Below are 15,034 nucleotides of genomic sequence, written 5' to 3' on the forward strand. Positions count from 1 at the left end.
GGAGATGCAGAGAAGATTCATCAGAATGATTCTTGAATCTAAAAGGGTTAAATTTAGAGACCACATTGCAAAGACTAGGCTTTGTAGTTTGTTGTATACAAACACATGAGTAGTGATTCAACTGAGGAGTTTAAAATGATGCCAGGTATGAAGAGATCAAATATTTCCTCCACTGGGAAAGTACAGAGCAGGAAGCATAACTTTAAAATTAGAACTAGACCATTAGGGGCAATATCAGGAAGGAGTTCTTCACACAAAAGGTAATGAAAATCTCAATCTCTCTCTCTCCCCCCCCCAGTCAAGTGCAAATGACAAAATCAAGAATGATAGACTTTTTGTAATTGGCAAAGGCCTTTAGAGATATGGAGAGAAGCGGGCAGTTGGAGTCAGGTCACAGATCAGCTTTTTTCTAATTGATTACTGAACATCTTTAGAGGCTGGGATAGTAGGAACTGCAGATGCTGGAGAATCTGAGATAACAAGGTGTAGAGCTGAAGAAGGATCTAGGCTGAAACGTCAGCCTTCCTGCTCCCCTGATGCTGCTTGGCCTGCTGTGTTCATCCAGCTCTACACCTTTTTATCTGTATCTCTCATGCTTTAGCGGCTGACTTGCCTACTCCAACCAGTTTTCTTCTGCTGTGGTGAATTTACCTGCTCTCATGGTCAATTTCCTCCTCAGCAACGGGGATGCTGTGTTTCGAAACTACCAGATGTTCTTCTCTGCTCACATGCTTCTGAGCCATGATCTTCTCAAATTTGAGTGTTTTGACTGGTATCTTTGTAACAGAGGGAGGTGAACACTCACCAATTCGCCAATGTTCATCCTAAATTCAGTACTTCAAATTAGTTACGTTTTTAAAATGCACTCAATTATTTTTTAACGTTGAAGTGATTTGGCAGATAACAAATCTACATTTAATTGTTCATGAAATACCTGATCTAATTTTCTCATCACTTCTGTGATCTACCTGAAATGGTATTAAATTTTCCTTTGTAAAAGCAGTTACTGGAAAATATAATTTATTAATATTGTCTATGTCCACTGTGGAGATATTTTCCTTCAGTTGTGTCCAGTAAGTGACCATTAAGTTTATCATTGTGTGATATATATGTATACAAGGCAACTAAGCACAGTGAACACTGATTCATCGGATCTATCGGCACAGAAGGAAGACATTCTTCCTTCAAACCAAATCTGTTCCACTTATACTCAACTCCAGGTTATTTATATATAAATCAGGATAAGCAATGATCTGAACACCAACTGCTTGACACTAATGCATACTTCTCTCCTGTCAATAAAACATGTACCAAATTGCCACCAACCCTTTTGTCAGAACATTTTCTTATCTAGCATTTCTTCAAATGACTTAGAAGAATAAAATTGGTATTGAAGGAAAATACATGGTTAAAAAATAACCTACCATCTTTCATAAAATATAACTGAAATACCAAAATTTTAAGCCATGTGGATGACAATAAAGTTCACAAAAACAGACAGACATTGCACTACTATTCTAATGTATATTACTGAAAAAAGTTACTGCAGGCATCTATGTTTTCCCCAGAGAGGTAAATATTAAAAATAACCAAATGAGTTAGAATTGTCTTTGAAATATTAGATGTGAAATATTTCTCTCAGTTATTGCACATTATAACACGGAAGTAGATTGGAAACACTATGAATTGTTTAACCCCTAATAAGTTTTTGCCACAAAGTATGAGAGACGTGTATTTCTAGTTGGAAGTGAGAAAATCTGTGAAATTAACTCCAGAGTATGAAATAAATTAGGCAGGTCTTTTGTTTCCTCGAGTGCAGCAGATTCTACACACTTGCTTTCCCATTAATAGTCTTATAACATCAGTATATGTAGGGAGCATGCACATCTTAGTCAGTGCACAGAAAATTAGTGGCTCACCCAAGGGAAACAATTGGCATTGTCGGCTCTTAACAACTGGCAAAATGCAAAACAGCTACTCATCTAAATAATAAAATGTGAGGCTGGATGAACACAGCAGGCCCAGCAGCATCTCAGGAGCACAAAAGCTGATGTTTCGGGCCTAGACCCTTCATCAGAGAGGGGGATGGGGTGAGGGTTCTGGAATAAATAGGGAGATTGGGGGAGGCGGACCGAAGATGGAGAGAAGATAGGTGGAGAGGAGAGTATAGGTGAGGAGGTAGGGAGGGAATAGGTCAGTCCAGGGAAGACGGACAGGTCAAGGAGGTGGGATGAGGTTAGTAGGTAGGAGATGAAGGTGCGGCTTGGGGTGGGAGGATGGGATGGGTGAGAGGAAGAACAGGTTAGGGAGGCAGAGACAGGTTGGACTGGTTTTAGGATGCAGCGGGTGGAGGGGAAGAGGTGGGCTGGTTGTGTGGTGCAGTGGGGGGAGGGGACGAACTGGGCTGGTTTTGGGATGCAGTGGGGGAAGGGGAGATTTTGAAGTTGGTGAAGTCCACATTGATACCATTGGGCTGCAGGGTTCCCAAGCGGAATATGAGTTGCTGTTCCTGCAACCTTCGGGTGGCATCATTGTGGCACTGCAGGAGGCCCATGATGGACATGTCATCTAAAGAATGGGAGGGGGAGTGGAAATGGTTTGCGACTGGGAGGTGCAATTGTTTATTGCGAACCGAGCGGAGGTGTTCTGCAAAGTGGTCCCCAAGCCTCCGCTTGGTTTCCCCATTGTAGAGGTAGCCACACCGGGTACAGTGGATGCAGTATATCACATTGGCAGATGTGCAGGTGAACCTCTGCTTAATGTGGAAAGTCATCTTGAGGCCTGGGATTGGGGTGAGGGAGGAGGTGTGGGGGCAAGTGTAGCATTTCCTGCGGTTGCAGGGGAAGGTGCCGGGTGTGGTGGGGTTGGAGGGCAGTGTGGAGCGAACAAGGGAGTCACGGAGAGAGTGGTCTCTCCGGAAAGCAGACAGGGGTGGGGATGGAAAAATGTCTTGGGTGGTGGGGTCGGATCGTAGATGGCAGAAGTGTCGGTGGATGATGCGTTGTATCCGGAGGTTGGTGGGGTGGTGTGTGAGAACGAGGGGCATCCTCTTCCACATCACCTTCCTCAGCACCTGCCTACGGAACTGGATCATCCCCAATGGACTACAGTCTATATTTCAGCCTTCCCAATTTGGCCACCTCTACACCCAGAATATTCAGACCCTTCAGAAGCGTTTCTCCCTGCGAGTCCTGAAACAGACACTCGCAGCCATGCGCCGGCACCTCCACACACTGCAATCCAGCCTGCCCCAGCTCAGAGCCTCCCTCTCCCAGACCTGCAAAGGACCCCTGCTGTTTTTTATCCTCCGCAGGATCCACAGACTGAACACCCAGTTCTACTCAGCTTTACTGGACACCGAAAATCGTAAGTACAACAAACTCACGGGCCCCTGCCCCCCACAAGAGGATTCCTGCACCTCCCAAATCCCGACTCTGTCCCTGCCCCTCCCCCACCATGCACCTGCCGCCATTGACCATGAGGATACGGCCGGAGACCCCACCGATGACGTCACATCCGCCTCCGCCGGCCACACCACTTCCGGAACCGCTGCTGCAGTCACCACCTCCACTTCCAGTCACAACACCTCACACACCACCCTCACCGCAGCTGCTGCCGCCCACCCCGATACTCCAACCGCCGACGGAACCCCGCCCACGGAACCCCGCCCATGGCCGACGACCTCATCGCTCCGCCCACAACCTCCACAGCCAGCAACCCCAGAGGAGACAGCCACACTGAGCCCTGCCGCATCTTCACCATCCCCCCAGACCTCCCACTGACTGAGGACGAACGGTCAGTCCTTAGTAAGGGGCTCACCTTTGTCCCCCTACAACCACACATCAACCAATACCAGTCACGATTGGACATAGAACAGTTTTTCCGCCGTCTTCGCCTCCACACCTACTTCTTCAGCCGGGAACCTAACCCTCCCTCCACTGACCCCTTCACCCGCTTCCAACACAAGTCCTCCTCCTGGACACCACCCCCAGGCCTCCTACCCTCCTTCGACCTCTTCATCTCTAACTGCCGTCGAGACATTAACTGCCTCAACCTCTCCACCCCTCTCACCCACTCCAGCCTCTCCCCTGCAGAACGGGCAGCCCTCCGCTCCCTCCGCTCCAACCCCAACCTCACCATCAAACCCGCAGACAAGGGTGGCGCAGTGGTAGTATGGCGCACTGACCTCTACATCGCCGAGGCCAGATGCCAACTCTCCGACACCACCTCCTACCGCCCCCTCGATCATGACCCCTACCCCCGAGCACCAAACCATCATCTCCAACACCATTCATGACCTCATCACCTCAGGGGACCTCCCACCCACAGCCTCCAACCTCATTGTTCCCCAACCCCGCACGGCCCGTTTCTATCTCCTTCCCAAAATCCACAAACCTGCCTGCCCTGGTCGACCCATCGTCTCAGCCTGCTACTGCCCCACCGAACTCATCTCCACCTATCTGGACTCCATTTTCTCCCGTTTGGTCCAGGAACTCCCCACCTACGTCCGTGACACCACCCACGCCCTCCACCTCCTCCAGGACTTCCAATTCCCTGGCCCCCAACACCTCATCTTCACCGTGTCCTCATGGTCAATGGCGGCAGGTGCATGGTGGGGGAGGGGCACGTCCAGTCCCTATACACCTGCATTCCGCATGCAGATGGCCTCAAGGCCCTCCGCTTCTTCCTGTCCCGCAGGCCCGACCAGTCCCGCTCCACCGACACCCTCATCCGCCTAGCCAAACTCGTCCTCACCCTCCACAACTTCTCTTTTGATTCCTCCCACTTCCTACAGACTAAGGGGGTGGCCATGGGCACCCGCATGGGCCCCAGCTATGCCTGCCTCTTTGTAGGTTACGTGGAACAGTCCCTCTTCCGCACCTACACAGGCCCCAAACCCCACCTCTTCCTCCGGTACATTGATGACTGTATCGGCGCCGCCTCTTGCTCCCCAGAGGAGCTTGAACAGTTCATCCACTTCACCAACACGTTCCACCCCAACCTTCAGTTCACCTGGGCCATCTCCAGCACATCCCTCACCTTCCTGGATCTCTCAGTCTCCATCTCAGGCAACCAGCTTGTAACTGATGTCCATTTCAAGCCCACCGACTCCCACAGCTACCTAGAATACACCTCCTCCCACCCACCCTCCTGCAAAAATTCCATCCCCTATTCCCAATTCGTCTGCCTCCACTGCATCTGCTCCCACAATGAGGCATTCCACTCCCGCACATCCCAGATGTCCAAGTTCTTCAAGGACCGCAACTTTCCCCCCACAGTTGTCGAGAACGCCCTTGACCGCGTCTCCCGCATTTCCCGCAACACATCCCTCACACCCCGCCCCCGCCACAACCGCCCTAAGAGGATCCCCCTCATTCTCACACACCACCCCACCAACCTCCAGATACAACGCATCATCCTCTGACACGTCCGCCATCTACAATCTGACCCCACCACCCAAGACATTTTTCCATCCCCACCCATGTCTGCTTTCCGGAGAGACCACTCTCTCCGTGACTCCCTTGTTCGCTCCACACTGCCCTCCAACCCCACCACACCCGGCACCTTCCCCTGCAACCGCAGGAAATGCTACACTTGCCCCACACCTCCTCCCTCACCCCTATCCCGGGCCTCAAGATGACTTTCCATATTAAGCAGAGGTTCACCTGCACATCTGCCAATGTGGTATACAGCATCCACTGTACCCGGTGTGGCTTCCTCTACATTGGGGAAACCAAGCGGAGGCTTGGGGACCGCTTTGCAGAACACCTCCGCTCGGTTCGCAATAAACAACTGCACCTCCCAGTCGCAAACCATTTCCACTCCCCCTCCCATTCTTTAGATGACATGTCCATCATGGGCCTCCTGCAGTGCCACAATGATGCCACCCGAAGGTTGCAGGAACAGCAACTCATATTCCGCTTGGGAACCCTGCAGCCCAATGGTATCAATGTGGACTTCACCAGCTTCAAAATCTCCCCTTCCCCCACTGCATCCCAAAACCAGTCCAACCTGTCTCTGCCTCCCTAAGCTGTTCTTCCTCTCACCCATCCCTTCCTCCCACCCCAAGCCGCACCTCCATTTCCTACCTACTAACCTCATCCCACCTCCTTGACCTGTCCGTCTTCCCTGGACTGATCTGTCCCCTCCCTACCTATACTCTCCTCCCCACCAATCTTCTTTTCTCTCCATCTTTGGTCCGCTTCCCCCTCTCTCCCTATTTATTCCAGAGCCCTCACCCCATCCCCCTCTGATGAAGGGTCTAGGCCCGAAATGTCAGCTTTTGTGCTCCTGAGATGCTGCTTGGCCTGCTGTGTTCATCCAGCCTCACATTTTATTATCTTGGATTCTCCAGCATCTGCAGTTCCCATTATCACTCATGTAAATACTTCTGTTTCATTATGCTATGGAGAGTAAAACAATACAAGACCAAGTTTTCTGATTGTCATGAAGACTCTATACAAATAGCAATGGATTGCATTTTGAAAACCAACGAAGATCATGGCACCGCATTCATTTCTTAAACTGCATACACACAACCAATTTAATAGTTGAAGAAAAATAAATGAAACAATAATCGGTACCTGTCCAAATACACCAATCACTGATCCAGTAACATCACTTAAAACAATACTGCAGTCAGCAGACGCTGAAAGAATAAGCAAACGGCCATCCTGCACACAGGTTTCAAGATGACTGATACAATCGTTATGAGGTTGTGTTGCTACCACCATTGGTGGAACTTCACTGATTACTTTGTCACTGGAACACAAACAGTATTCCTGATCAGAAACAAACAGAGGTACAATTAACAGTTAACTTCCTCACAACAGCTCAAGTAAAACAATGCTCTCTTCCTGTTGAAACGAATGTTAATACTAGAGTAAAACCTCACTTGTCTGCCCAGAAACAAGAAAGAAACAACAATACTGCAGGAATATTTGTCATTCTGGGATGGAATGTCATTAAGAGAAATGAATTAGATATAGAGTATCTAAGATTGAAATTACATACTGAAAAATAAATCATGTTTATAAGCAGCTAGAAAAACAGCTGTGAGTTTTTGGTTCATGTCCAGTTTAAGAATGAAGTCCACAAACTTCCAAAAAATTTGCTTCTGTTGGATTATGCTTGTAAGTATTCAATTTGGACAACAGCGATGTCAATTCATGCATGTATCTTTAAGAAAGGAAGACAGCACCCGAAGCTGATACAGAAACAAGATTCAGGTCAAAGTTTCCATGCTGGCATCTTAAATAAAGTTGCTATGGTGTTAGCAAATGTGAACTTGCAAATCTTCTTAGATTCTGAAGGGGTCCCAAATGATTTTTAAATTAGCTAATGAGACACCTTTTATTTAGGAAAGGAGACAGAAAGCAGGAATCTATACACCAGTTAGTCTAATATTGGCATTACAGAAAATGTTAGAATCTATTGTCAAGCAGGTTGTCACAGAATATTTAATAAATCATTACAGGATCAGGCAGAGTCAATGTCATTCTTGGAAGGGAAACTGTGTTTCATGTATTGTAGCTCTTTGGGGAAATAACAAGCAAGATAGATTTGAGGAAACCTGTAGATGTGATTTACTCAGATTTTTTTTCAAAAATCATTTGAGAAGGTGCTGCACGAAGGTACATATCTGCATGGATAAAGTACTTATTATCAATCAGGAAAAAAAGTAGGATAAATGAGTAAGTTTTTGGTTAATACGGTGTAACCGGTGGACTGTCATGAGGATCAAAGCTGGGAACTCGGCCTCTTAAAATTTGCAATAATAACTTGAATCGAGGAACCAAAGCCAAAATTTACCAATGGCACTAAGATAGGTAGAAAAGTAATTTGCACAGGGATATAGGTGGCTTAAATGAGTGACCAAAAATTTGGTAGACAGGGTGTAGCATGGCCAAAATGTGAATTTGTCCATTTTGGCAGGAAGAAATGAAAAACCACATCGTATTTAAATGGCAAGAGAATTCAGAACTTGGTGGTACAGATAAATGAGCATGTGTGGCTCATGTATGTGAATTCAATTAGCATCTAGCCGATGTGAACTGGTAAATTTCCTTAGGTTCTGAAAGGATCCCAAATGATTTGTAAATTAGCTAACGCGACACCTATTATTCAGGAAAGTAGACAGAAAGTAGGGTGTCGCAGTGGTAGTATGGTGCACTGACCTCTACATCGCCGAGGCCAGATGCCAACTCTCCGACACCACCTCCTACCGCCCCCTCGATCATGACCCCTACCCCCGAGCACCAAACCATCATCTCCAACACCATTCATGACCTCATCACCTCAGGAGACCTCCCACCCACAGCCTCCAACCTCATTGTTCCCCAGCCCCACATGACCCGTTTCTATCTCCTTCCCAAAATCCACAAACCTGCCTGCCCTGGTCGACCCATCGTCTCAGCCTGCTACTGCCCCACCGAACTCATCTCCACCTATCTGGACTCCATTTTCTCCCGTTTGGTCTAGGAACTCCCCACCTACGTCCGTGACACCACCCACGCCCTCCACCTCCTCCAGGACTTCCAATTCCCTGGCCCCCAACACCTCATCTTCACCATGGACGTCCAGTCCCTATACACCTGCATTCCGCAAGCAGATGGCCTCAAGGCCCTCCGCTTCTTCCTGTCCCGCAGGCCCGACCAGTCCCCCTCCACCGACACCCTCATCCGCCTAGCCGAACTCGTCCTCACCCTCAACAACATCTCTTTTGATTCCTCCCACTTCCTACAGACTAAGGGGGTGGCCACGGGCACCCACATAGGCCCCAGCTATGCCTGCCTCTTTGTAGGTTACATGGAACAGTCCCTCTTCTGCACCTACACAGGCCCCAAACCCCACCTCTTCCTCCGGTACATTGATGACTGTATCAGCGCCGCCTCTTGCTCCCCAGAGGAGCTCGAACAGTTCATCCACTTCACCAACATCTTCCACCCCAACCTTCAGTTCACCTGGGCCATCTCCAGCACATCCCTCACCTTCCTGGCCCTCTCAGTCTCCATCTCAGGCAACCAGCTTGTAACTGATGTCCATTTCAAGCCCACCGACTCCCACAGCTACTTAGAATACACCTCCTCCCACCCACCCTCCTGCAAAAATTCCATCCCCTATTCCCAATTCCTCCACCTCCGCCGCATCTGCTCCCACGATAAGACATTCCACTCCTGCACATCCCAGATGTCCAAGTTCTTCAAGGACCTCAAATTTCCCCCCACAGTTATCGAGAACGCCCTTGACTGCGTCTCCCGCATTTCCCGCAACACATCCCTCACACCCCGCCCCCACCACAACCGCCCTAAGAGGATCCCCCTCGTTCTCACACACCACCCCACCAACCTCCGGATACAACGCATCATCCTCCGACACTTCCGCCATCTACAATCCGACCCCACCACCCAAGACATTTTTCCATTCCCACCCCTGTCTGCTTTCCAGAGAGACCACTCTCTCCGTGACTCCCTTGTTCGCTCCACACTGCCCTCCAACCCCACCACACACGGCACCTTCCCCTGCAACCGCAGGAAATGCTACACTTTCCCCCACACCTCCTCCCTCACCCCTATCCCAGGCCCCAAGATGACTTTCCACATTAGGCAGAGGTTCACCTGCACATCTGCCAATGTGGTATACTGCATCCACTGTACCCGGTGTGGCTACCTCTACATTGGGGAAACCAAGCGGAGGCTTGGAGACCGCTTTGCAGAACACCTCCGCTCAGTTCGCAACAAACAACTGCACCTCCCAGTCGCAAACCATTTCCACTCCCCCTCCCATTCTTTAGGTAAACATGTCCATCATGGGCCTCCTGCAGTGCCACAATGATGCCACCCGAAGGTTGCAGGAACAGCAACTCATATTCCGCCTGGGAACCCTGCAGCCTAATGGTATCAATGTGGACTTCACCAGTTTCAAAATCTCCCCTTCCCCAACTGCATCCCTAAACCAGCCCAGTTCGTCCCCTCCCCCCATTGCACCGCACAACCAGCCCAGCTCTTCCCCTTCTCCCACTGCATCCCAAAACCAGTCCAACCTGTCTCTGCCTCCCTAAGCTGTTCTTCCTCTCACCCATCCCTACCTGCCACCCCAAGCCGCACCTCCATCTCCTACCTACTAACCTCATCCCACCTCCTTGACCTGTCCGTCTTCCCTGGACTGACCTACCCCCTCCCTACCTATACTCTCCTCCCCACCTATCTTCTTTTCTCTCCATCTTCAGTCCGCCTCCCCCTCTCTCCCTATTTATTCCAGAACCCTCACCCCATCCCCCTCTCTGAAGAAGGGTCTAGGCCCGAAACGTCAGCTTTTGTGCTCCCGAGATGCTGCTGGGCCTGCTGTGTTCATCCAGCCTCACATTTTATTATCTTGGATTCTCCAGCATCTGCAGTTCCTATTATCTCAGAAAGTAGGGTGTAGCAACTGAGAGAATTTTCTGAGCATTTAATTCATTACTTAGAAATTAATGCACACAGAAATAAATTAATGCACATAAAGCAAACAAAGGTTCTTTACCTGTATGTTCCAAACTTTAATACGGCCATTCATATCTCCAGTAATAAGATAGTCATTTTTTTTATCAACTGTCATAATAATGGATGCTGCATTGACATGGGCTTCAAACTCAGCCAGTAGGAGGCTTTTAAAGGTATTCCAAAAGCGAACAATTCCACAACCACCACAGGCTATAAGGTTTGCACCACCTGAAAAAGATTTTATAAAGTCCAAAAATATTAGGTTATTGTAAGGAATCCACACTGAGCTGCAAATCTAAATGAATATACAACTTGAGCCATCATATTTGATATACTCATTATAAACCTTTAATGTGCATATTGATAGAAGTTAATGAATTATTATTTTAAAAAGTCATCATCCAAGATACATTTTGTTTTCAAAAGTTACCATACAGGTGTTTCTGAATCCCCTGGAATCGTATGTGCTAAATATTTCTCCACAATTAAACAAATTAAGTGAAGTCTCTTTTGAAGTGTTTACTCATTGAATGCCTAGTAAATAGTGTACATTTATACTTTGTTCTCTGAATATTAAAATACGAATCAAACTGAGTACTAAATATAAATTACAATATTCAAATCTAGGATTAATTTTAAAATTTCAACATGATTTTTTCTACGTGCTGCTTATGCTGATTATAAAATATTTCAGAAATGCATAGTTTCATCAATTAGGTAGTATCTAATACTTTATAAGAAGACAGAAATGTTGACTACTTGGGCAATTACAACTACGGCAAATTGGAAGCAGATTTTGTATCTAGTTTAACAATGTTATTCTCGAGCATCTGTCACAAATAAAAAGTCACATGTCACACACATAACTGCAAGCATGCAAACACTGGATTCTCATGTAACACCTAAAATTATCTGCCAGCAGTTAGCTTTAACAACTCAATAAAATTAGTGGCAATGACCTCATTATCCTAGAATAGTGAAGGCAACTGTCCAAGAACTCCTCTTCCTTGTTTCAACATGCTCGTGACAAATCAGGCCAAAAGTACTTTTAAAAGATTTAATGTTGAACCATCCCACTCTTTTGGCCAGTTAGAATAAACACTGCCAAATGAGATTTACCCAAGGGTTATATACACTCTATGGTATGACTTTGAATTTCATTATGACCCAGGGTGAGGCTGCCAAATTCAATATGTTCCCAGATAAGGTGCCCCAAACTGTTAAGCTTCCAAATGAGGAGAGATAACACTACTCCCCTTCCTTATTCACCCACTCCCTTGTTTAGTTGCAATAAGGTTAATTTAAAGAAAAGAATAAAAATAAAATACCATGTCTGCTGGAAATCTGAAATAAAAACAGAAAGTGCTGGAATAACTTGGCAGTTCCAGCAGCATTTGTGGAGAAAGAAACAAAGTTAATGTTTCAAGTCCAGTATGGCTCTTCTCCATCCACTGAATGGGCAAGTGGCCAATCTGTAATTGTTACAATATAATATTTATTATCTGTGTATTTATTTAAGAACAAGATAGAATACTGCTTTAAATAAATTGATGTAAATTATATAATTTTGTTTTTATATTATTTTCCATTAAAGTGGCATTGTCATTCCAAATCAATGAAACTGCTGTATTATTTATAAATTGATAGAAATTTAGAGCAACTAAAACACAAAGGAAAATAGACTAAGTATAAATAAAGCAATAATGCACACACAAATGTCTTTGGGCCTTCTCACCCGTACTAGAGGCGTTCTTCCTGCCTTCAAGAAAGAATAGTCTTGAAACTATGTAGTTGAATTCATCATCCTTGTTGTCAGCATTAAATAATGAATATCTGTTTGTAACTGTAGAAAAATTATCAAGAGCTTGAGGTTCTTCCAGCTCGTGTCGTTGATTGTCTGCAATGGCGTTTTTTAAAAAATAAATGAGTCAGGAAAGCAGAGCATTATATTTATTTATTTATGGCAAAAAGAAATTACCACATAAAAAGTATTTTAATGAATACACTGTAGAAGTTAACATTTCAAAAAAGTAACAGAGATAAAGTGATCATATTTTTTGATGAATCTAAGGATATAATTTGATAATTTGGAATTTTATTATTGCATAGTTTTACAAATTAATTACTCAATATTAAATTTTAAGTCTTATTTAGTTTTAAAGTGTGAAGAACTCTACAGCAAGGCATGTTTGAAGGATTCTGCACATTGTTACCATCTCATGAGAACAAGATACTAATCAGGCTGCAAGATTGTGGGAGGACTTTCTATCAGAGGTGAAGACAGCATTTGAAAAAGCAAAAGCAAATCTGAACCTTAAGGAGTGAATGTGTTCAAATCACATATACAGGATGTGAGTCATCAGTATTACTCTATGACAATTTCATCTATCATTATTGCCACAGTTATGTATGAAGATTCTAATACCAGTCTGATATCACGTTATTAAAACTGTCGAACATAAATCATAGATAATGGGAACTGCAGATGTTGGAGATTCCAAGATAATAAAATGTGAGGCTGGATGAACACAGCAGGCCAAGCAGCATCTCAGGAGCACAAAAGCTGACGTTTCGGGCCTAGACCCTTCATCAGAGAGGGGGATGGGGGGAGGGAACTGGAATAAATAGGGAGAGAGGGGGAGGCGGATCGAAGATGGAGAGTAAAGAAGATAGGTGGAGAGGGTGTAGGTGGGGAGGTAGGGAGGGGATAGGTCAGTCCAGGGAAGACGGACAGGTCAAGGAGGTGGGATGAGGTTAGTAGGTAGCTGGGGGTGCGGCTTGGGGTGGGAGGAAGGGATGGGTGAGAGGAAGAACCGGTTAGGGAGGCAGAGACAGGTTGGACTGGTTTTGGGATGCAGTGGGTGGGGGGGAAGAGCTGGGCTGGTTGTGTGGTGCAGTGGGGGGAGGGGATGAACTGGGCTGGTTTAGGGATGCAGTAGGGGAAGGGGAGATTTTGAAACTGGTGAAGTCCACATTGATACCATATGGCTGCAGGGTTAATATAAATAACATAAATCATTCCCATCTACCCCAAAGCTGGAGCCGATTTTGTATCTATTGTATCCCCCCAACAGTAACAGATCCTCAAGGACTGCAGCAATTAATTCCTGCCCACCCGAAACTGGCTGTGTATCCCGGACACAAGTGTTAGCTGAAGCCTGCTTTGAAAATTCCAATGAGGCCTACCTCAGAGTCAATGTAATTCAGCTGCACAGAAACATTCTACCTGCCTTTGAGAAAAGCCACTACCGAGGAAAGCCTTTCCAGGGTTTTGTTTGAAAAGCAAAAGGAATATTCCTTGAGGCAGGATCACAGAATCTGTTTGACTAATGAATATTATAGATCAGAGGCACTGGATAGCACAACCTGGTGGGTAGGAATTAATTGCTGCGGTCTTTGAGCATCTGGTTTTATGGGGTGGGAGTTGGGGCAAGGGATGCAGTTGGCAGAATAATTGTAAAAGAAAACAGCATTATTAAAATTAATGTTCAAATTAAACATGGCTTGCCTGGTTGAGTGCCCATGGCACTGACATGGGGCAGTCTGCTAACAGCCTAACTGACATCTGACACCTGCCCACCTTCAACTACATGTCTTCAACCATCACACACTTGTGGCGTGGGATCTAGCAACAATCTTCGAGATTGGTGCATGTAGAATCAATGCAGCCATATTTCCCCACTGATGTCGCTATTCAATAGAACAGCCAGTCTCTGATTGCTTGGTAGTACTCAGAGTGTGGTACTGGTGCTCCTTAAGCCCAGGGTAGCTTCGCTACCACACAATTAAGTGACATTTAATCCAGTAGGCCTACCCTAAAAGAGGCGATGCAGAGCTCCCTCCAGCTCTCCAACCAATGGGTAACAACTTCATCGCATCCATTCACCCGTTAAATCCAATTTATAGTATCAGTGGAATAGAAGGTGCACTGAAAACCTAAGTTAGATAGTAAGTTTTACATTTACCTGATTCGGATTTCAGAGCTCTCTTCAAGCATGGGTGAAATCTAGACGATACTTTTTCAGAATTATTATTCCATACTACAATCTCCCCGTCATAACTGCCTATTGAAACCATATTGATATGTTATTCATAGTTAACTACATACACATTCCTTCACAAAATACTGTGTCAACTATGTACTGTGTTCTGCTTTCATTGGCTAAATATTAATTTAGTTTTCACTAGATGATAGACATGGTAATTATACGGATGTTATTGGATATGGATATTGTAACAAATATACAGTTATTGTTTATTTGAAAAGCGTACATGGGGCATGATAATACCTTTGTCACAGGAACAGAGGGCATCATTTGTGACTTTGGTAAGAGTCTTTTTGCTATTGTGCTTCAGTGGAAGCCCAAATGGAGCTATTCAAACATGAAGCTCCAGGAAAGATGAGCACAGATTTGGAAGACTAAAACATATTCAAGGACATTGCAGAGGAAAGCATTGTTAAAGATGGGTGGTACTTTGCAAAGAACAGCGGGGACAAAGCATTTCTTTCTGAGAGGAGTGATGACAGCAGATTTAAAACGAGGAAGGAACAA

At 45.9% G+C, this 15,034-nt stretch overlaps 1 protein-coding gene across 4 annotated transcripts in view; it reads right to left on the minus strand.

Annotated features, from left to right (window-relative positions):
* LOC125457734 (WD repeat-containing protein 49-like) overlaps positions 1-15,034 on the minus strand; it is a 69,458-nt gene that overhangs the window by 22,818 nt on the left and 31,606 nt on the right. For 3 of the 4 annotated variants that reach the window (XM_059650886.1, XM_059650888.1, XM_059650887.1), the window contains 5 exons: positions 14,447-14,545; positions 12,217-12,378; positions 10,522-10,709; positions 6,585-6,782; positions 652-824 (listed from right to left, as the gene is read on the minus strand). In XM_059650886.1, coding sequence (XP_059506869.1) covers positions 652-824; positions 6,585-6,782; positions 10,522-10,709; positions 12,217-12,378; positions 14,447-14,545 — 820 coding nt within the window. The remainder of the gene's footprint in view (positions 1-651; positions 825-6,584; positions 6,783-10,521; positions 10,710-12,216; positions 12,379-14,446; positions 14,546-15,034) is intronic. The other variant, XR_009446635.1, reaches the window with a different exon arrangement.

The sequence above is a fragment of the Stegostoma tigrinum genome, chromosome 14 (assembly GCF_030684315.1).
Source record: "Stegostoma tigrinum isolate sSteTig4 chromosome 14, sSteTig4.hap1, whole genome shotgun sequence".
NCBI lineage: Eukaryota > Metazoa > Chordata > Chondrichthyes > Orectolobiformes > Stegostomatidae > Stegostoma > Stegostoma tigrinum.